This window comes from Mus caroli, chromosome 11, assembly GCF_900094665.2.
Source record: "Mus caroli chromosome 11, CAROLI_EIJ_v1.1, whole genome shotgun sequence".
Classification (NCBI taxonomy): domain Eukaryota; kingdom Metazoa; phylum Chordata; class Mammalia; order Rodentia; family Muridae; genus Mus; species Mus caroli.
The window spans coordinates 111,824,444-111,846,635 of record NC_034580.1 but is presented as its reverse complement, the minus strand read 5'-3'; the positions used below and the strand labels follow the sequence as shown (position 1 = coordinate 111,846,635).

The 22,192-nt window shown below is 52.3% G+C and overlaps 1 protein-coding gene across 2 annotated transcripts in view; it reads right to left on the bottom strand.

The window, feature by feature from the left end:
- Positions 1 to 18,433, bottom strand: part of Itgb4 (integrin subunit beta 4) — a 33,197-nt gene extending 14,764 nt beyond the window's left edge. Inside the window, exons 1-23 of one of the 2 annotated variants that reach the window (XM_021175529.1) lie at positions 18,004 to 18,433; positions 15,243 to 15,334; positions 13,954 to 14,036; positions 13,650 to 13,751; positions 13,301 to 13,505; positions 12,242 to 12,338; positions 11,901 to 12,072; positions 9,690 to 9,953; positions 9,315 to 9,404; positions 8,898 to 9,020; positions 8,462 to 8,626; positions 7,683 to 7,759; positions 6,009 to 6,211; positions 4,275 to 4,378; positions 4,083 to 4,181; positions 3,819 to 3,948; positions 3,011 to 3,130; positions 2,809 to 2,915; positions 2,093 to 2,126; positions 1,726 to 1,917; positions 1,390 to 1,493; positions 1,087 to 1,145; positions 897 to 920 (exon numbers count right to left, since the gene is read on the bottom strand). In XM_021175529.1, the coding sequence (XP_021031188.1) occupies positions 897 to 920; positions 1,087 to 1,145; positions 1,390 to 1,493; positions 1,726 to 1,917; positions 2,093 to 2,126; positions 2,809 to 2,915; positions 3,011 to 3,130; positions 3,819 to 3,948; positions 4,083 to 4,181; positions 4,275 to 4,378; positions 6,009 to 6,211; positions 7,683 to 7,759; positions 8,462 to 8,626; positions 8,898 to 9,020; positions 9,315 to 9,404; positions 9,690 to 9,953; positions 11,901 to 12,072; positions 12,242 to 12,338; positions 13,301 to 13,505; positions 13,650 to 13,751; positions 13,954 to 14,036; positions 15,243 to 15,324 (2,636 nt within the window). In that variant the 5' untranslated portion in view covers positions 15,325 to 15,334; positions 18,004 to 18,433. Of the gene's footprint in view, positions 1 to 896; positions 921 to 1,086; positions 1,146 to 1,389; positions 1,494 to 1,725; positions 1,918 to 2,092; positions 2,127 to 2,808; positions 2,916 to 3,010; positions 3,134 to 3,818; positions 3,949 to 4,082; positions 4,182 to 4,274; positions 4,379 to 6,008; positions 6,212 to 7,682; positions 7,760 to 8,461; positions 8,627 to 8,897; positions 9,021 to 9,314; positions 9,405 to 9,689; positions 9,954 to 11,900; positions 12,073 to 12,241; positions 12,339 to 13,300; positions 13,506 to 13,649; positions 13,752 to 13,953; positions 14,037 to 15,242; positions 15,335 to 18,003 lie in introns of both variants that reach the window. The other variant, XM_021175525.2, reaches the window with a different exon arrangement.
- Positions 18,434 to 22,192: the final 3,759 nt, after the last annotated feature.

The window sequence follows — 22,192 nt, the reverse complement described above, 5'->3', positions numbered from 1 at the left end:
GGTTGTGTGTCCAAGTGGAAGAGGAGGGACCAGATGTGAACCAGCAGAAGGTGCATGGTCCGGTCATTAGTAACAGGCAGTGCCAGAAGCCCATGCTGCCTCCTCCTCCTTCTCCTCCTCTTCCTCATCCTCCTCCTCTTCCTCCTCCTCCTCTTCCTCTTCTCCTCCACCACCACCATCCCACAGCTAAATCAAGTGCTGCTCCTAAGGAAGGGGCTTCCTCACCCACCTCACCAAACAGAGCTGCTAATACTACAAGGGATAGCTGTGGGACAGCAGGGAGGGTCAGGTCAGGTTCTGGGTTCGAATTCTGGCTCTGGTCCTTGACAGTTAGGTAGTCTCAGGTCAGGGACTTAACCTCCCTGCATCTCCGTTTTCTCAGTGGAAAATGGAATTCGAAAGGGTGACACTCTCTGGCAGGGATGCCGAGAGTGTGGGCTGAGATGGCCAGGCACACGGAACTCATTGTAAGCACTCAGATGTGCAGCCCACACATGGCCCAGCCCAGTTCTGACTAGCCATAGGGCTCTTTCTCACATACCCTCCCTTGTAGGGCAGAAGCCACAGGACCTGCTGGTCTGTCTGTTTGGTAACCTGCAACTGAGGCTCCAGTGAGAGTCTCTAGCCTGGGAGCCGGAGGGGCAGGACTGGGAGCCAGTGGGGCAGGGGCTGATCTCTGTTTTGTTTGTTTTAGTTGAGGGTTTGATTCATGGTAAATGCATCTTGCAAGAGGTTGTTTGATGAAATGGACCAGGAAAGGAAGCAATCAAGGGCCTAGTGGGCTTAGGGCCTTCCCTTCCTAGGGCATGATTCAGGGTGAGCCGGTGGGGAGGTGGTCAGAGCTCAGGGTGGAGGGAAGGTGGTGGGACTGCCCACCTTGTGCTCTTGAAACTCACTTTTTCCCGGCGTTGGGCTGCTGTCTGTGGGGACAGAGAGAGGGCCATGAGCCACATGTCTTTTGGACTGGGGGTCTACAGAGACAACTCCCATCCAAATCTGGGCATCCTGGCTGCCTGATGGCAGGGCTCAGTGCAGGTAGGCACCCACCACTACACACCCCTGACCGGGGGGCTCCCTACGACTCACCGGAACTTTGTCTGCTGGAGCTTGTGTGCGCCGCTGACCTGTCTATACACCTCATTCAGCTGTCAGGCAAGGGAAGAAGGTAGAGAACAGGCCAGAGCACCTCTCAAGGTTAGCTGCCCTATGCCTGAGGGATGAACCCTGAAACCCTGCCACCCGAGATGACCCCATTCGAAGCACATGTCCAAAGAGCTCCCCTCCCTCACGCCTAGAAAAGTCTAGGTTCTGAGGGTGTTGCCCTCTGCTCTCCCTCAGGTGGCCGCCGCACCCACGTCTGGGCCCCACTCAGCTGACTCTGATCCTCACATTTTCCTCCACCTCCTGGCGTAGCTGGTCACACTCTCGGGTGCCCGGCTTCATGAGGTTCTCAGTGCAGAGGCGGCCAAGGCGCAGGGACAGCCCGTAGGGTACTGGGTGGGAGGTATGGGCATTGTCAGCCTGCTGTGCAGAAGGCACTGCAGACAGTGGCCTCTACACACCAGCCTAAGATGGTGGACAACTGGCTGACTGTTGTCAGTGTGCCAGGTACACACAGGCCCTAGAGTTCTGGTGCCATCAAGATGGGACATAAAGGGACTGAGTCTTGGGCCTGTACTCAAAGGGTGGTGCCAAGAAGGGCAGCATCCATCCCTGGCCCCTCACCGAGCTCCGTGGGGCTGGTGCTGGAGGCATGGGTGGCAAAGCCAGGGCGCTGCACATTGTTGGTGATCTTCCAGCGGACCGTGTCTCGGCCCTTGAGGTTCCCGCTTCGTAGCATGGGCGTGTCCAGGTGGTCGGAGGCCATCAGGTTCTCCCGAAGCATATAGTGGTCTTCCTTAAAGCCCACCATGTGACCTGTGGGGAAGGGTCCTCAGCACCGGGGACCCCACCTAGGCCTTCATAACCACACCCATCAGGTAGAACCCAGGGCCTCCCGCTTTCTCTGCCTCTGGCTCCACCCGCACATCTCCTCCAGCTTGAGGAAAGGGCAGTCAGACACCCACTACCCACACTTGTGCCTGGTCCATACCTCGGTTGCAGCAAGGAAGAAGCCCCAGGCAGGCCTAGGAGATAAGAGTCAGAGGTGAGGTTAGAATGGTTGTCCCGGGCTACATAGGGCTCTCTAGACATCATCCTTTCACTACAAGTGTGTGTGTGTGCATACATGTGTGTACATGTTTATAAGTGTGTATGAGCATGTGTGTACATGTGTATAAGTGTGTGTATGAGCATGTGTGTGCATGTGTATATACATGTGTGTAAGTATGTGTATGCAGACATGTGTGTGTGTGTGTGTGTGTGTGTGTGTACAGGCATCTGAGGAGGACACCAGGTATCCTGCGCTGCTATTTCCCACATTATTCCTTTGACACTGAACCCAGAGGTAGGCTGGTGGCCAGCAATCCCCCTGTTTCTGCCTCCCACAGCACTGGGGTCACAAGGTGATAAGGATTCAACATCAAAGTCCTCATGCTGCTCCAGCTCTGACCACTGAACTATCTTCCCAGGCACGACTTCTCCCACCCTCCCCTCCCTTTAAAAATATCCTTTTCGCCAGGCATAGTGGCCTGTGCCATTTGTCTGTTTGTTTGTTTGTTTTGTATTTCGAGACAGGGTTTCTCTATATAGCCCTGGCTGTCCTGGAACTCACTCTGTAGACCAGGCTGGCCTCGAACTCAGAGATCTGCCTGCAGGTGGATCTCTGTGAGATCTTCCATCCCAGGAAGGCCTGAGCCGGGGACTTACTTTACAGCAGGCACAGTATTTCCAGCAGAGCAGCAGAAGCAACGCCAGGAGCAACAGGAGGAAGATGAGCAAGGGGATGAGCCACCAGAAGGAGCCGGGAGGGCAGTCTGCAGGGTGAGACGAGAAGACAGGCAGTGCGCATGCCTGCCCCACCCCGAGCTGCCAGGGGCCACAGGCTGCGCACGCCCATCTGCCCTCTCACCTTTCTTCTTGTGGACCAGGACAGTGCTGTTGGGCCCAGGGCTGCCGTCGCCCTCGATGTTGTACCTGTAAGTGCAGTCGTCATCCTCGTCCCGGAAGGAGCAGTACTCCACCACCTCTTCTGCTAAATCCACAGACTGTTAGCACCGCACCCTGACCCAGCCCTCCACTTGGGGCATCCCGGGGCCTGGAGAGGTATTACCTCCTCCGTGGCTTACGGGAAAGAGCGCAAGTCCCCTGACTAGAGAAGTCACCAGGATGAAGGGACTGCCCTGCCCAGGGCTGGCACTACTAACAGGCTCGTCTGAAAGTTCACACCCCCTCCCCACTTCCCTATCGTGAGTATAGTGTCCAGACAGCAGAGCTGACTTAGAAGGAGACAAATAATATTCCGTCATCCAACAGCATGCCCCACCTTGGCCCCTCAACTGTGCTGTGAGCCTGCCCTATGGCTCACTCATCTGACCCCTCACTCCCAGCTACACGGACTCTCCTTTCCTCTCGGCTCTCGATCCGACTTTGTACCTGTACTAGGCTTCCCCTGTCTAGGTCCTGAAGCATCTCACAGCTCCGCTCACAAACGCAGTCTGGGATGCATAGCCTCAACTCAGAGTTCAAGCCTTTTCCCCTCCTCCATGCTGGGTTCTTCCTGCCTAGACTCAGCACTGTCTCTCAGCCCCCTTAAGCTCTCCCTCCCCCGGAGACGTCACTCATGCTGTACTGAACTCTCTAAGTAGACAGAGATCTACCTGCTGCTGTCTCCCAAGTGCTGGTATTAAGGCTGTAGGGTATCATGCTGACGCCCCTACCTTTCTTAAGCTCATCTACCATCTTGACTTTAAAGCTGCAATCGTCACACGCGCGCCCTTTCTTCTCCCCGGTGCCCCAGGCCTGGCACTGTACACAGGAGCGGAGGTCCTCACAGAGACCCAGGCGTATCTGGGGAGAGGAGAACAGACACTATGCTGGGTGGACCCAACTCCCTTTCCCTAGTGCGCTCAGCCAGCACCTCCTTCCCAGCCACCGCAGTTCCTGGGGTTCTCATGCCCACACCCCAGGAGCCCTTGCCTCACCGCAGAGTAGTTGATCTCACAGGTGGTGTCCGTGTAGAGCGACTGCTGGTTGCAGTGACAACGGCCACACTCACAGTAGCCTCGGCCGTTGCAGATGCCCTGGGGTTGGGGAGTCAGCAGTGAGCCAGCAGAGCTCTATCCTTGCCTGCCCTCGCTACCGTCCACACCACCTGCCCTGTGCCCAGGCCTTACCCCGTTGCTATCGATGCAGGTGGCATTGCTGAGAGGACAGTCACAGCTGCGACCTGTCCAACCAGGCTCACACACACACTCTCCCATGGAACAGCGTCCCCGGTCTGTAAAGAGAGAAAGGGACGGAAGAATAGAACCACATTCCTATATGCCATTCAAGATGGCCACCCATTACAGTGGGCCTCTGGGAGCTCTGTGGCAGAAGCTGCCCCTCAGTTTTCTGGAATCTTCTTCCCTCTGTCCTGCCTTCTTCTGAAGGCAGAGTGACTGCCCCCAAACACAAATCCATTCCTGTGATTAACTTGTTCAAGGATCTCTATTGGAATAATAAGCTGGAAAAAGATATGAATAAATAAGAAATCAAGGGTGGGGCAGTGGTGGCGCACGAGTTTAATCCCAGCACTTGGGAGGGAGAGGCAGGTGGATTTCTGAGTTGGAGGCCAGCATGGTCTATAGAGTGAGTTCCAGGACAACCAGGGCTACACAGAGAAATCCTGTCTCGAAAAATCAAAATAAATAAGTAAATAAATAAATAAATAAATAAAATAAACAACAATCAAACTGCAGGGGCTGGTGAGATGGCTCAGAGGGAAGAGGTGCTTGCGGCAGAAGCGAGGTCTGAGTTCAGTCTCCAGAACACACAAGGTGGGTGGAGAAAGACAACTCACATGCCTGGGTTGTCTTGCCTAGAGTCAATCAACAATGTCTTCCGAAAGCCACGAAAACGGTGACAAAGTGTCTAGGAGAATCTACCAACGAACACTTAGGTTTCACAAGTGAGGGTAGCAGGTTAAACACTAGAAACACAAAGGGAGCACGTATGTATCCGCAGTTCCCTGCTGCCCTCCAACTCAAGCTGCTTGTACACTGGCCCGGCTACATCCCTCCCCAAATATCTTCCTCCTCTCCTCGCTCACACCTCCGCCTCTATTAACTGTCTGCCCTTCTCCAGATACACCTAGCTTGCTATTTCATTCCCCACCACCCCTGGGAAGGAGAGCTGAAGAGAAGAAACAGTAGACAAAGCCACACAGGGGAAGGAGGGGCCCGCTCAGGGGGTCAAGCCTGAGTAACCTGACAATAGGAGTCAATCTCTCAGACCAACATGGTGGAAAGAGAGAACTGGCTCCTGCAGACTGTCCTCTGATCTCCATCTGTATCCCATGACACAGACACACACATGGTAATAAAAATGAAAAACAAAACAAACAGGATGAAGGTACAGGAAAGCAAGAACATGCTATTCAGTGACCAGTACACAGTGGGAGTTTAATAAATATCTGATGGTTTTCATTTATTCTTTTCTATCTAACTACCACCTTGCCTGGGATGTGCCACCTATCAGCAAGGGTCTGTATAATCTCAGTGATGACCAGACTACAACTCATTGCCTTGGCACAGCACAGCGCCACGCCCTTTGGAAATATGGAAGAGACATAAATTTGTGGCTGCCACTAGAAGCTTTGCATCTTCAGAGAAGAAAGCTTGTTCTGCCATGTTCCCGTCAACCTTTGGTGGTTGAACCAGATTGTCTCCATCTTGAGATGGAGTGGGGATCTGGGTTGCCAGAGGCAGCCCCGAGGAAAGAAGAGTGCTTCGTGGTTGTTGGGGACCTTGGTCACGGACCAGGGAAGGGCGATCCAGGCTGTGGCTGAACCTGTGGTAGGGGAGGGGCTCTGCCATCTACCAAGTACCCTCCCTGCCCAAAGGGCTGGTCAGGGCTGCTGAGCTCACCATTGCACAGGAATCCAGAGGTCCGGGGACACTGGAAGTTGTCATACTCGCAGAAGTGACCCTCGTAGCGGCCTTCACCGTAGCACACACAGCGTCCGCACTGGCACTCGCCGTGGCCCGAGCATGGTTTGTCCTCACCCTCGCGCAGGCAGGGCTGTGTGTCACTCAGAGAGCCCGTGGAGCAGTTGCAGGTTTTGCCACTCCTGAAGGGGGAACTGGTCACTATTGCACAGCCTGGGAGGAAGCCTGGGGGCTTTTATGCTCCTATTTTACAGACTACAAAACTGAGGGTCCACATGAGTAGAGGTGAATCCAAATCGTGCAGACAGCAGTGGCACAGCTGGAACCCAGACCTCAGGGTCCTGTTACCTGCTCACTAATTGTCCCTCTTCAATGTTCATATGTCTCAAGTCGTGACAGACTTGCTCAGGGTCTTGGGTGATTCTGCTTGTCTTTGTTTTTTTTTTTTTTTTTTTTTTTTTTGGTTTTTTTTTTTTTGGTTTTCCGAGACAGGGTTTCTCTGTGTAGCCCTGGCTGTCCTGGAACTCACTTTGTAGACCAGGCTGGCCTCGAACTCAGAAATCCTCCTGCCTCTGCCTCCCGAGTGCTGGGATTAAAGGCGTGCGCCACCACGCCCGGCTTGAAACAGAGTCTTTCTAGGAGGCCTTGGCTGACTTGAGCTCACTAAGACCCAGCTGCTTTTGTCCGGAGAGGGTGAATTTGCTGCTTATTTAAGGCTTAACTATATTGCTCAGGAGCCAAACTTCTGGGCTTGAAAAAAAATCCTCCTGCCTTAGCTCCCCAAGTCACCAAGTGAAACACCGTATGAAGTGCTGCAGCCAGCAAGTGTCTTGACGTTTTAAACACTCTTACCCTCACTCACCTACAAGCTAATTTCTTTTTTTTACTGAGACAGGGCCTAGCTGGCCTGGAACTTGCTGAATATATAGACCAGACTAACCTCAAAGTCTCAGAGATCCACCTGCCTCTGCCTCCCGAGTGTTGGGATGTAAGCCATCATATCTGCTACTAAACTCAGTTCAGATTAGGAGGTCTGAGTGTGATGGAAAAGATTTGAAGTGAAAAGCAGGTCAGACGTGCTCCCAACACCCAGCCCCACCCCTGACAGCCATCTTGTCCGTCTTAGCAGAGAGACACCCAGAAATCGTCCATGTGTCCGTGTGTGAATGTGCCTCAGTTTATGATCGGGTTATGCGCAACAAACCCATTGTAAATTGAACCACATTTCCAGCGCCTAAACCAGTAACAGCTTAGCCCCACCCAGCCTACAGTCAGCCACTTCTGCACCATTGTAACTGAAGAGGAGGAGGAAGAAGAGGAGGAGGAGGAGTTGGATATCAGAGACAGGCCTGGTTGCATAGACTCGGGACTTGCAGGTCTAAGGCAGGATTGTGAGTTTGAGGCCAGTCTGCCCTACACAGTAAGACTCAACAAAACCCACCTTTCAATCAATCAAACAAAATAAAACCAGCCCCAAACAGACTAAGCCAGATTCAGTTAAGTAAGGACCATCCCAAATAGTTTTAAACCAGAGTTGCCCAACAATTGAATGCACTCCCTCTCCCTCCGCCCTTCAGCCTTTCCAAGGACCTGAATATACAAGGACTGTTCTGCGGCCGAACATGTCAGGGGAGGCTCCCTTCCCCAACTCACCAGCCCTCATTGCATACACAATGTCCACACATGAAGTCTCCTCTGAAGTGACAGCGAGCTGATCGAACTTCCTTTTGCTGGAACAAGATCAGGATGTGTCCACAAATAGAAGGAGGGACAGAGCCACTGAGCACATTTGGTGGGTAGGGGACAAGGTCTTACTATGTAGCTGAGGCTGGTCTGGAACTCTCTCTCTCTCTCTTTCTGTTTTTGTTTGTTTTGCTTTGATTTTTTTTTTTTTCTTCTAAGACAAGATCTATCTGTGTTGCCCTGGCTGTCCTGGAATTGGCTCTGCAGACCAGGCTGGGCTTGAACTCAGAGATCCGCCTGCCTCTGCACCTCCACTGCCAGGCTGGAACTTTCTATACAGCCCAGACTGGTCTCTCTTTCCAGCCTCCTAAATGCGTGGTTACAAGCGTTTCTTCTTTCTTTTCTTTTTTTTTTTTTTTTTTTTTTTTTTTTTTTTTTTTTTGAGACAGGGTTTTTCTGTATAGCCCTGGCTGTCCTGGAACTCATTCTGTAGACCAGGCTGGCCTCGAACTCAGAAATCCCCATGCCTCTGCCTCCAGAGTGCTGGGATTAAAGGTGTGCACCACCACGCTCGGCTACAAGTGTTTCTTTTATGCCTGGCTTTGCCACTGGACACTTCTGCTGCTCTCTGTGACTTGGGACAGCCCTCCAGGGATGTGTATCCACAGGAGGTTCTATCTCTTTTATCCAGGGTCCTAGAGCAGGGCTCAGCTCCTCCCTTCCTTCCCCACAGCAGGGCTGATTCTTACCAGCTCACAGGGGCACACGTCACAGATCACACTCGCATCCATCCGGAGGCCATCAGAGAAGGAGGGTTTCAGGTGGATGTTGCCCCCTTGGTCTTCTTTAGCCATCTGGCACACATGTGTTCCATCTATGTCCTCCACTGCCCGAAGATGCACATTGTATGTGCCCTGCAGGGATCCCAGTGTCAGCGGAGGCAGACAGTGGCACTTTGACATTAGCCTGTTCGCTCATCTTAGCAGCCCTCATTGCCGCACACACTTATTCACTCCCAGTGTATGGACAGGGACTTGGTAAGCAGAGGAAAGTGCCAGGCTCCTCCAAGAGATCAACGCCAGAAGAATGGAACCCCAGGGCCCATGTGTGTCCCTTGTTAGAAGATACCACTCCTTTAGGAAGCTACGCCTAGCCTCCCATTCCCTCGTGTCCACAGGAGCATACCACTTCCCCCCGCTTGATGTGAAAGGACCCAGTCTCCGTCTTCTGGAGAGAATCGGAGGTGACCTCTGTTCTCAGGCCTCTGGGGCTGTCCAGAGCCCGGATGTCCAGGTTGGAGCGAATTCGCTAAAGGAGAAGAAATGATTAGTGGTCTGTGGGGGAGCCGAGGCTCAGTCACCTTGGCTTGGTCTGGCTGTTCTCCACCTGACTGGAATGGAAGACAGATGGGGTGAGCATGGGAGCACAGTGGCAGGCCCTGCAGGGACCTGGGCCATTGCCAAGTAGACACTCAGGCTCCAGGGAGGGCCAAAGACCCCCTTCACTGGCCTATCCCAGACTCATCCTTCAACCGCTCGCCCACTCCTCCCTCCCTCCCTCTCCCAGCGGGGCTCAGCCTCTGCAGTCCTCCCTGGTCCTCACATAGAAGGCCTCCTCCAGCAGCTCCACGATGTTGGATGAATCCTCTTGCAGGACTCCCAGAGAGGAGACGGGGAAATACTTATGGAGCTTCTACAAGAGACACCACAGGCCTTGGGTTAAGCTCCATCACTTTGTATTCTCCTTGGATACTTACTATCTTACTAGAGAACTCTCTCTAGCTACATTTACTATGCCACATGCCTCCTCTCCCATCTGCTTGAGGGTTGGAGTTCTTCCCATCAGAGCCCACTTTTTGGGACCCAGAAGCTTGGGGGGGAGGCGATGAGGAGGGGAGAATGAAGGAAGTTAAGAGGTTCTGATTCTCTCTCCCCCCGCCCTCCCCCCTCCCACTGCCCAGGAGCCCAGGCCTCGCACCTCATAGTAGCTGTAAGAGTAGTTGGTGACAGCAAAGATGGGGATGATGTTATGCTTGGCAAGCAGGCGAACCAGCGTGGGCACTGATGGGTAGTCCTGTGTCTTGTATTGGGTGTAGGCGCCCGAGGCGTCCAGGTGGCATTTCTCATCATTGCGGTTCATGATGCCGGCCAGCACGTTGGCACCATCAGCCTCGTAGTGGAAGGCAGACTCGGTGGAGAACACCAGCAGGTGGGTGCTGTCAGCCCTCCAGCCAATGTCCCTCTGCAAGGCAAGGAGGGGCACATCCACTGAGCAGGCTGCTTGCTGAGGACTTGACATTCTTTCTTGAGGTAGGAAAAGGGAAGCGTTTCCCAACAGGGGGCTGGACCGAAGCCACGGGATTAGCAGCATGTCTACCATGCCGCACGTGCACGCGAATGACAGAAAACCGGAGAGAGATAGTGTGCAGGGAAAGTGTGCTCAGAGGGTGTGCCCAGCACGGGCACCATGAGAGAGTCAAATCTGATGTCCTGGAACAGTTCCCCCTGACCCCAAGCCCTCAGCCACACTGCAAGGATAGTTTAGATACACAGGAGAGTGCACCATGTTAAGTGAAATGGGCAGGCGGAAGGAGATGGAGTGGTTATGGTGGGTTCCATAGGACAGGCCCCCGCAGGCTCATATATTTGAATGCTTGGTCATTGGGGAGTGAGACTACTTGAGAGGGATTGGGGGCGTGGCTTATTGGAGGCTTTGGGGGTTCAGAAGTTTATTCCTAGCCATCGTCTCTTCCTGCTGCCTGTGGCTGTGGATGAAGCACCATGTCTCCCTACATACCACCATGCTTCCCGCCATGAAAAACGGACTAAACCACTGAAACTGTAAGCCAGCCCCAAGGCAGTGCTTTCCTTTATAAGAGTTGCTGTGACCATGGTGTCTATTCACAGCCATAGAACATTGGCTAAGGCAGCAGTATATGGCAAATAATTTGAAAAATATATAGGGTATCTTTGTTTTTAAGATAAGATCTTAGCCTTAGTCCAGGCTAGCCCCATAGTCCAGGCTGACCTCAGACTTGTGATCTTCCTGTCTTAGCATCTTGAATGCTATGGTTATTGGCACAGACCACCACATCTAGCACTATTTGGGTGGAATTTTTTATTTGTTTTATTTATTTATTTATCTTGAGACAGGGTCTCTCTATATAGCCCTAGCTGTCCTAGAATTCATTATGTAGACCAGGTTAGCTTCAAACTCACACCAAACCAAACCAAACCAAACCAAACCAAACCAAAACAACAACAACAAAAAACAGAATTATAGGAGAAACAATCCCACTACATAAAATGTGGGAAAAGGAACAAAGTGTAGGACAGGCTATCAAAGAGATGGCTGTTTGTTGTTTTGGAATTATAGGCAATTTTCGGTCTTTGTCTTCTAATTTATCTGCAGTGCAGATAGATTTCTTTTATTGTTTTTCGAGACAGGGTTTCTCTGTGTAGCCCTGGCTGTCCTGGAACTCACTTTGTAGACCAGGCTGGCCTCGAACTCAGAAATCTGCCTGCCTCTGCCTCCCGAGTGCTGGGACTAAAGGCATGCGCCACCACGCCTGGCTTAGATTATTTTCAAAATGAAAAAAAAAATTGATGTAGGCATACAATGAAGTGGCCATTTTAGCTGCCAGCCCTGGGTCAGCTGTAGGGCTCTGCAGGCAATACTTGTCTTCAAGCCTGATAATCTGAGTTATAACTCCCAGGCATGGGGAAAGGAGAGAACTGACCCCCAAAAGTTGTCTCTTGACCTCTGTGTATCTACCTCTAGACGGTGGCATGCATACACATGATAAGCAAACAAATAAACAAACAAACAAATAGTTAGCTGCTAGCACAGTTGGAGACTGCACAGCTTGTGACCTGGGAGATGGTGTGGTAGGCTAGTGTCAGGATCCTGAATATTCCAGGACCACTAGAGCCATGTCTGACTCACTGGCCAATACAAACACAGGTTGTGACAATGCAGGCACAGACCTGGATTCCCAGTGTGTCAGAACTAGGACTAGAGTTAGGGGTTGCTAGAACATCTCATGATCTTAAGGAATGGGGTCTAAGCCTCTGGGAACCCCAACAGGGATTCTGAGTCTAACAGTGGTAGAATGGGCCAGCAGAAGTTTATGTCCTTCCCAGAAAGCCACAGCCCTGGCCTAGGCTGGCGGGGACCCTCGGCACTCACTGTGCACACGGCTGTCTGCAGGATGGCATCGAAGCCCCCTTCAGGAGCGTCCAGGTTGCCCGAGATGCGTTCTCCTTGCAGTTTGTTCCAGAATTCTTCCACATTCTCTGTTAAGCTGATAACGTTCTTGAAGGAGAATGGGGGATCACTGTTGGGCCAGGGCTCCTTCAGTCTGGGCAGAGGTGGAAACAGAGTCAGCTTCAGGCAGGGAGGGATCAGGTCCCCCGTGCTCCAGTGCGTATGATGCAATGCAGTCAGAGGAGACTCCTATGTGCCAGTGTGAGAGGACATTGAACACATGACCAGGACCCCTGCCCGTCCACACCCAACCAGCCACTCACTTCTCGGGCCTCATGTCTGTCTGAGGGACACTGACTTTGTCCACAAACTTTCCAAATCCAATGGTGTAGTCGCTGGTGAGCTGACGCAGGATCTTGGCTGGGCACCAGGAAAAGAGAAGGACAGTTGAGTGCCAGCATCCCCACAGGGGACCCTATGCCAGCTCAGGAGGGAGGAAGCTAGCAAAGGTGACCTTGTGTAAACACTGCTTGGTGCCCAGCTCTTCAGATACTCTTAGTTCTTGTTTCGTTTTGTTTCTTTCCTTTGCTTTTTTTTTTTCTTTTCTTCTTATCTTAATTTTATTTTTATTTATTTATTTTTTTTTTGGTTTTTCGAGACAGGGTTTCTCTGTATAGCCCTGGCTGTCCTGGAACTCACTTTGTAGACCAGGCTGGTCTCGAACTCAGAAATCCGCCTGCCTCTGCCTCCCGAGTGCTGGGATTAAAGGCGTGCGCCACCACGCCCGGCATCTTATTTTATTTTATCTTATTTTATGTGTATGGGTATTTTGCCAGCATATCTGACTGTGTACCAGAGGGTGCCTGGTGTCCATAGAGGCCCAAAGAGGGGTCCCATCCCTTGGAACTGGAGCTCCAGATGCTTGTGAGCTGTCTGGTGAATGCTGGGAATTGAACTCAGGCCTCCTGGAAGGGCAGCCAGTGCTCTTAACTGTGAAGCCATCTCTCCAGCCCCTGTTGTTCAGGTTTACAGGTGGGGGAAATGGGACTGGAGGGGTCTTAGAATTATGCATTCAGAAATAATGGGAGAGCTGACCTAGTTTAGTCCACAGATCTGACATAGCTATGGCCTTGTGGCATGGGGTTCCCTCTTTGTCAGGGCCAGGTGGCTCAGTGGTTTGCCATTCATTCTCGGGCCTCCCGTGCAACCTCGAATAGTGAGCAGGCTCCGGCCAGAATCTCCCTCTGTGAATGAGGGCTTTTTGCAGTGTATGTGTGTCTGGGGGCTCAGATGTCTCACCTTTCCACAAGGGCTATGTGCGTCCTGAGCTAGCTGGGCGAGCCCCACCTCCACCCTCCCATCTTTTCCACACTGCAGCACACCCAGGTTCTGCCCCATCTGCTTGAGGTTGTCCAGATCGTCAGACATGGAGTTGGAGAAGTCCATGAGGATATACAGATCCACGGGGCTCTCCAGGGGCTCAAACACCTGGAACATAAAGCTGCGCTCCTCACCCGGCCGCAGCCGGACTTGCAGGCCTTGGGGAGATACCTGGCTGCGGTGCAGGCTGGTGTCGATCTGGGTGTTCTGTGTTCCAAGGGAGTGGAGCAGTTTATTAGGAGGCCACTCTGGAGATCTGAGAGGGGGCATCCCAGACAGGGCACTATGGTCCTTATAACCACCCCAGCCTCATGCATGGAGAACCCACCCTTCCCCTCCTAATCCAGGCACCTCTGTGATTTCAAGGCTGCTCTCCATGACCAGTATGCTTTCTCCCCGGCAGCCTGCAGCCAGAAGCTCCGCCTGGGTGTTGCAGCGCCTCTCCTTGAACAGCTGGCCAGAAACAGATGGGCTCAGGGCAGGTGACAGCCAACCCCGGGCTGCCACACACCTGGTTTATTTCCTTCTGATTACTCCCACCACGTCACCTCTTCTCACAACCCTGGCTGACCTGGGGCTAGGCTGACGGAGGTGGGGCAAGGGGCGGTGGATGGCAGCTCAGGCTGGCCCAGGAAGCCTGGTGGCAGTAGCTCACCTCGTCTGTGCAGTAGGCACAGCTCTTGTCCACCCGGATGCACTCGGTACAGCTCTTCACCTGAGCCTTCTTGCAGCGGTTGGCTGGTGAGCGGAGGGCACACGAGTGAGGGCCGCAACCTTCCCAACTGCACCCTCACCAGAGAGAGGTATGGCTCCTCTCTTCCAAACTTAGAGAGGAGATCATGGCCTGTCTATTCCACACGGCACAGCTAGAGACGAGCAGGGCCAGGTCTGAAACCTGGACCCTTCTTCTTCTTAAGTTGGGAGGATGGAAAGTACAGGCTTTGCCACTTCATCCTTTCCAGGGATGTCCAGTCTGCAGCCCTCGGCCTCCTGTGACTAAACATAACTACCAGTGCAGACCAATGCACAATAGTAGACTTAGTTAAAACATCGTGAGATTTTATTTTTAATTTTTGGTAACGCGATTGAATAGTTCTCATGCAGGAACTTTGTAGACGACATCATGCCTCAATGTCAAAAGGTTGGCTGTAATTGTTTGGCCCTACCGAAGCTCTCATCTGTCCAGCGTGGCTGTCACCCCTGTGACAAGCCACATCCACCATTCCTTCCCTGTCAGTCCCTCCTCATGATGCCTCCTAGATTGCTGCCAGGGGACCGGTCTGTCCCCTGAGGCTCCTCTAGTGAAGGGGCTCTGTCTGTCTTCTTTATCACAGGAACCTTGTGCCTAAGGGTGGGTAGACACAGTAGGTTCCCAGAAGGTGAATGAAAGACCTCAAGTTTCACAGATGTTATTGGGGTTCCCCTTCATTCTAGTTAGAATCACAATAAAGCCCTACTAGCTGCACCAGAGCACAGTAAGGCTCTCTTGAACTCTAGTCTGTGGCTCCCTGGTCAGGGTTTAGTACTGGTTTTGATGAGGGAAGGGAAGCCCTGATTTCCTGAGATTGTCTAATTCTATGGTGTAAATATTCCCATCATAGTCCTCCACCAGTAATGAACATGACCTCACCTGACAGGAAAATGTAACTGGTCGGAGCCATTCTCCAACCAGGAACCCTCAAGCGCATAGTTGATATGTCAGCAGTCTCCCTGAAGGTTCCTCCAACCCTTAGCTCCAGCACTGAGGTCTCAGCTCTGCCTCTAAGTGGGCTGCTCCCCTCTTTCCTTTCTACCCCAGACCACCTAGCAGGGCTACAGCTATCAGAGGTGAAGGGCGGGCGTGGATCCTCAGGGATGTCCAGCCATCAGTTGACTGACTGACTGATTGATGCAGAGTCGTGTCTTGAGCTGCCTGGAGGGGGCTGCAGGGATGTTCCGACTCACCCAGGTCTCCAGGGAGGCTGGCACTCAGCATTGCTGCCAGCAGCAGCAGCTTCACCCATGGGCTGCAACAGGGCCCTGCCATCCTCCTCCTCCTGCAAAACCATAGTGGACACATGATGTCTCTACAGCACTGGTCTCCAGCATGGGCTCCCTGGATCCCCACCAGAGCTCCACAGGTCAGGTGAGACACTCCTGTGTAAGTGTGGAGCTGGAGGCTCAAGCTGCATGCACATGGTGGATCGTGCCTATAATCCCAGCGCTTGGGAAGTGGAAGAGATGGCGGCAATCACGGTTAGCTGGCCATGGGGATACTCTGTTTGTCAGTGGAAGAGATGAGGAGTTTTATACCTGTTTTCTGCACTACCTCTTTCTTGCCATCCCTGAGTGACCACAGGCCCTGATACCTTTGTCCTGTCCGAGGAAGAGCTCTCTGGCCTTTGTGGACTCTGGGCTCTGAGGATGATCCAGTACCAGGTCTCTTGGAGCTGGTCTCAGCAAAGGCAGGGTGGGCTTTTATTATGTCTTTGCCTGGCAGTTCCCAGTGGGTGGAGCTATGGTCTCTCAGTAGGTAGGCTTCCTCTACAGGGCTCTGACCCCCACTGCCTGCTCCGTACCAATTGTAGTGTTCTTTGTGCAGGTGGTGGGACCAAGAGGAGAGGTGCTGGCTTGGGAGTGGCTGCTGTCGGTGTTCTACACTGTTGGCTCACCAGCAGTTCCACCAGTGGCTCCTAAACACCCTGCTTTCTACCCAACTATCCCAGAGTTTCAGGACACCCAAGCAGGGCCTGGGGTTAGTTTAGGAGACCCTGTTGCCCTCTGTCACACAATGGTGGCCATTAGAGTATTGGTAAACCATCTCAGGGCACCAGAAGCCTTCAAGGTCTCTGAAAAGAAGGGCAGCTCAAAGCCTTGTCAGGGAAGAGCCTGGCTCCAGAGCTACCAAGGTCTGCACAGAGGAGGGCAAAGGTCAGGGCTACACCTTTTTTGTTTAGGGCCAGAACGTCCAGGGGCACAGACAAGGTCACATCCACTGTCCCTCCACCTTGGATCCTTTCTTAGCACCCCCACATTGTAGGGCAGGGACAATCCCAGGGTCTGTAAGGCTGAGGCCCTCTGCTCAGAAAAAAAAAGTAGGCAGGTACAGTCCCCTGCATCCAAGGCATGGTCCCTAAGGAGACAGACATCAGTCCCAGCATGTCCACAGTCAGAGCCAGCATGGAGAAGTCACCCTAACAGGGTAGTGGCTAGAGGGGAGCCCTGAATCAGCAGAGGCGTGACTCCTAGGAGAAATGAGTTTCTTATAGCCTTGGGCGTAGGCACCACACCCACACGCTACATAATGCAAGCTGCAGATTTGGCCTCCTCGGGGCTCAATTACCTAGGCAGGTATGGACACCAGAGGGACAAACCCAGCTCTTACACAGACCCAGCATACAGGGCTGTCCCAAACGGACAGGACGGCAACACACACCCAGCACGTCAGCAAAGGGTTACCAAGGCACAGGACCCCAGTGGGAGAGGCTTGCCTGTGTGTGCCTTAGGACAGATGAGGCACTGGGGCTGTGGAGCCTCCCCTTCCAGCAGTCAGCACTGGGAGGGTCTGATGGGGATTTGGGGGCAGTGCAGATTTCACACTGAACCTACACACACACACACACACACACACACACACACACACACACACAGAGGAACTATATAATATAAGGGCCTAGGCAGACATTCGAGTGTTTGCTTCGACCCAACTTGTATTTTAAAAGTTCTAAAAGTAGTCGCCTAGTATAGAAACAATAAGATTTCACATAAAGGCTAGGACTGAGGATGCCATCACAGAGTGTGTAGCCATGGCAGGCTGGACCAGACAGGACAGCAGTTCTTGAAGCTGTAACAACAGCTCCTTGCCCACCCTGTCAGCTATTGGAAGGCAGAGTTAAGGAGTCAAACGCTCATTTTCTGCTGTCCATTCTCTCAGCCCCCCGGAGACTCAATTTTCACTTTTAGTTCGGAGTTCGGACGAGGGGAGAAACAAACGTGCCATCTGGGTTGAACCTATGCTCAGGGTGTGGCAAGTCTGTCGGGAAGAAGGAAGAGGTCTGCCCCTACCCTTGGGAGCCACCTGGAGTCCCGGGCCACAGTGACAGCCAGAAGGCTCCTCCAAGGATCGTGGGAAAGAGCGTATGGAAGGGGCCAAGTGCTCGCGGGACTGCTGGGTGAGATTCTGAAAGGTCCCCCAAACAAAGGTGCCTGGGGCGGGCAAGAGCGGGAAGAGAGCAGGCTGCGGGCCAGCCAAGAGGAAAATCAGGGACTCCCCACGCCTGACATGCACACGGGTCACCACACAGCAGGTCCTGTCAAGCCGAACAAGAAGGGGGCTTGCTGCAAGATAGTTACGTTGTTCCTCTACTATCTTCAGATTGCCAAGGGGAGGTAGACACTCAGAGGGCTGGTGAGCCCCCAGCCTCTACCCACTCCTATTACCCACCTACCCAATGTCCTTTTCTAGCAGGGGTATCTGATGTTCACCATTCTTTCCCTAGATCCCAACTACCCCGCTCCCAGCTGTCCCCTTCCCACATCCTGGCAGGGTTGGCACCTGTCCTGGCAGCATGGGCAGAGGGAGCCAGGGCCTGCCAATCTTCAGGGAAGGGAAGGGAAACAAAAGCCCCGGGCCGGAGTGGGTATTCACTTTCCTCTCGAGCCCTGTTGTCCCGGGGCACCGGGGCGGGCGGTGTGCCCTCGGATCTGCAGCGGGACCTGCACCTACCTTAGTGGGACTTCCTCGGACTTGGGCTGCGTTGGGTCGAGCTGAGCGCGCGGGCGAGCCCGGCGGGGCAGCAGGGCGGGCGGCGGCGGGCGGGAGCCAGCAGCGCTTTATGGACGGGCGGCGCAGGTAGGAAGGAGGCGCTGGTGAGTCAGGCGGACTGCATTCCTGCGCGCTGCGCGCACCTGTCGGGGCAGGAGCTGGGGTGTCGCCGCAGCCGCCAGGCCCGCCCCCCGGAAAGGGCTGCGGCTCAACCGGCGCCGGCCCCGAGCCCCGAGCCGCCGCGGAGGGGGCTGGAGGAGGAGCCACTCTTCCCTGAAGCACAGACCGGGGCTCCGGCTTCCCCACCCGTCCAGGCTCCCGGATCGGGTCTCCCGGCCACACCGGGTCGCGGATCCGCTTTTTAATACAGTGAGCCCAGCTGGGTCAGTCCCGCTGCCTCGACGGTCATCGGGTCGTGTACCACCCTCTTTGTGTCAGCGCGAGGATGGGTCGTGCCCCCAACTGGTAGGGAGACTTAGCACTCTTGGACTGCTGGCCACTGGGTTCTCTCTGCCTCTACTAGAGGAACCGAGAGGCAAGGACTGGGGCCTCTGGGTTTCTTCGGATACTCAAATCTCCTTAAAATGTAATTGTAGCCATCAAGAGGCCACGTGACCTAGTGTGGAGTAGCACTCATGGATTGTTACAGTGTTGGTGACAAGCTGATTCACAAATCTTTCTCTTGCGGCAGGCTCTCCAGTGCCTTCAGGCCCCGTTTCTGTTTAATAATGAGCCGGTTGAGGCGCTGCAAGAACCCAGCTCTAGTCTCACGGGGTTAGCTAATGCTCGCCGCCAGCACTGGACCTCCTCAACCCGTGGGGGCTTCAAGCTCGCCAAGTGTCAGAGCCAGAGTATGGAGTCTGAAACTCAGCTGGATTTATCCTTATATTTGAAGACCCTGAACCTTGAATGTTACAAGATCTTTAGTTTTCTTCGGCTTTGCCACATCCTCTGTTGGTTTCTAAGTCCGGTCGGAGAATAGGGCCTTTTCCCACCGAGTAGCCCAGGCTAGTCTTGAACTTGGGGTAATTCTCCTGCCTCTACCTTGCAAGTGCTGGGATTACAGGCATCCATCACCACGCCTGTCCTTTTATTATCTTCCTTTTGATACGGTGCTTGGGATGGAACATAGGTCTTCATGCGTATCAACCATGTACTCTACCGCTGAGCTAGACCTCCAGACCAGAGTATGGCATTTGCTCTACTGGTTTGAAATGATCATCTCACTGGACTGTGGACTAGGAGAACCCATGTTTTCTGCCCCAACCTGGGGTAATCCAAGTTAGGAGAGGTGGAGAGGCCTATGCTCAGGTCTGGGCTAGAGAGAAGGGAGGGTTTTTTGTTTTTGTTTTTTATTTTTTGTTTTTCACCAGCCCAGCCCCACCCAGCCCTGGTAGAGGAGTTAAAAAAAAAAAAAAAAAAAAAAAAAAAAAAAAAACAAGTGTGATTGGGTAAGATGTCTTAATGGGTCAAGGTGCCTGCTGACAAACTTCATGACCTGGCGATCATGACCAGGGATCATGAGTTTGATCCTTGGTGGGACTCATAGTCACAAGGTCTCTGTGGTGTGTACAACCATCCCACCCTCTCACATAAACAAATGAGTAAAACGAGTCCGTTGAGGCACTGCTGTTGTGTAGCAGGCCTTTCATCCAAGCACTCAGGAGGCAGAGGCAGGTGGATCTCTGTGAGTTCAAGGTCAGCCTGGTCTACATGGAGAGCTTCAGGCCAGCCAGGGCTACACAGATTTTGCCTCAAACATAATACAAATAAAAATGATTTTTAATAGCCCTGTCAGCCCTGCCCAGCCATCTGAGGGCTGTTCTGCACAGGTCAGGTTCCTAGGGAGACTTCCTCCTGAATGTGGGGGCACTGGGGAAGGAGCCCAGTGTGTTTTCGGCACTCAGATGTACGTGCCGGGCCAGCTCAGTTCCTTGTGGACATCAGGCACTCCAGTAGGCACCCAGTCCGGTCTGGAAAAGAAGACTCTACACATTGATTTAAAAATAGTTCTTTGCAGCCGGGCATGATGGCGCACGCCTTTAATCCCAGCATTTGGGAGGCAGAGGCAGACGGATTTCTGAGTTCGAGGCCAGCCTGGTTTACAAAGTGAGTTCCAGGACAGCCAGGGCTATACAGAGAAACCCTGTCTCAAAAAACCAAACAAACAAACAAACAAACACACAAACAAAAAAAAACCAAAATCCCAGCACTTGGGAGGCAGAGGCAGGTGGATTTCTGAGGTCGAGGCCAGTCTGGTCTACAGAGTGAGTTCCTGGACAGCCAGGGCTATACAGAGAAACCCTGTCTCAAAAAACAAAAAAAAACCCAACCAACCAACCAAACAAACAAAAAACCAACCCAAAAAAAACAAAACAAAAAAAAAAAAAAAAAANAAAAACCCAAAAATAGTTCTTTGCAGGCTGGAGAGATGGCTCAGCAGTTAAGAGCACTGACTCCTCTTCCAGAGGTCATGAGTTTAATTCCCAGCAACCACACGGTGGCTCACAACCATCTGTAATGGGATCCGATGCCCTCTTCTGGTGTGTCTGAACTTACATAAAATGTTAAAATAAACATTTAATAATCTTTAAAAGACTTAATAAATCTTTTTTTTTTTTTTTGGTTTTTCGAGACAGGGTTTCTCTGTGTAGCCCTGGCTGTCCTGGCACTCACTTTGTAGACCAGGCTGGCCTCGAACTCAGAAATCCGCCTGCCTCTGCCTCCCGAGTGCTGGGATTAAAGGCGTGCGCCACCACGCCCGGCTTTAATAAATCTTTTTAAAAAATCTTTTTAAAAAAAGATTTATTTATTTATTATATGTAAGTAGACTGTAGCTGACTTCAGACACTCCAGGAGAGGGTGTCAGATCTCATTATGGATGGTTGTGAGTCACCATGTGGTTGCTGGAATTTGAACTCAGGACCTTTGGGAAAGCAGTTGGTGCTCTTAACTGCTGAGCCATCTCTCCAGACCCCAATAAATCTTTTAAAATATTTATTTGTGAGTATAGGGTGGAAATTTGAGGACAATCTTTAGGAGTTGGCTCTGTTGAAGCAGGGTCTCTTGTTTCGGTTGCTGTGCTGAATACTGCAGGGGAGCTGGCCACCTAGCTCTGGGAGCGCTCTGCAGTCTCTAGGTCAGCACATACGGTTTTTATATGGGGTCTGGAGTTCAAATTAAACATCAGAGTTGTGTAGCTAGTACTTGTGTTAGATGAACCAGGGGTCTCTCTGTTCTCTGACAGGAAGGGGAGGGGGAATGGAGCAGGAGCTGTCTTGGGTAGGAACTGGGAGGAGGGAGGGTAGATATTGTGATGTAAAGTGAATGAATGAATGAATGAATAAATTAATTAATAAATAAAACCCAAAACTTTTAGCTGGGCAGTAGTGGTACATGCCTTTAATTCCAGCACTTGAGAGGCAGAAGCAGGTGGATTTCTGTGAGTTCCAGGATAGCCAGGAGTACACAGAGAAATGCTGTCCCAAAAAACCTTTATCCTTGTGTGTTCCTGTGTCTATGACGCATGTGTGCAAACAGGTGGAGGTCAGAGGGCAACTTTGTGTTGTCATTTCTCTCCTTCCTTCTTTCTGTGGGTTCCCGGGATGGCACTCAGGCCGCTAGGCTTGAGTGGCAAATGCCTTTACCTGCTGAGCCATCTCGCTGGGTCTGCATGTTAACTTTATAAAAGTAAAATAGCTATGGGGTTTAGTGGTCTACAATCAGCTACTTGTAGGAGCACTAACGCTGTGGGCTTCCATGAGCTGTGTGGCAAGTTTGAGGCTAGTCTGGGCAACTTTGGAGACCCTGTCTCACATAAATGGATAAATGGCCACGGATGTGCCACTAGCCTAGAATGCATCGGGCCCTCGGCTCCATCCTTAGTAATACACATGAGAGAAAACTTTTTTAAAACTTATTTTTCTGTACATTGACGATTTGACTGCATGTATGTGCACAAGGGCATCAGATTCCCTGGAACAGGAGTTACAGACAGTTGTGAGCTGCCATGAGGATGCTGGGAAATGAATTCAGGTCCTCTGGAAGAACAGCCACTGCTCTTAACCACTGAGCCAGCTCTTAGCCTCTGTAAAATAAAACTTTATCCACTAGTTCAATCACTTGCTTAGTTTACAAGTGTTTAATGAGC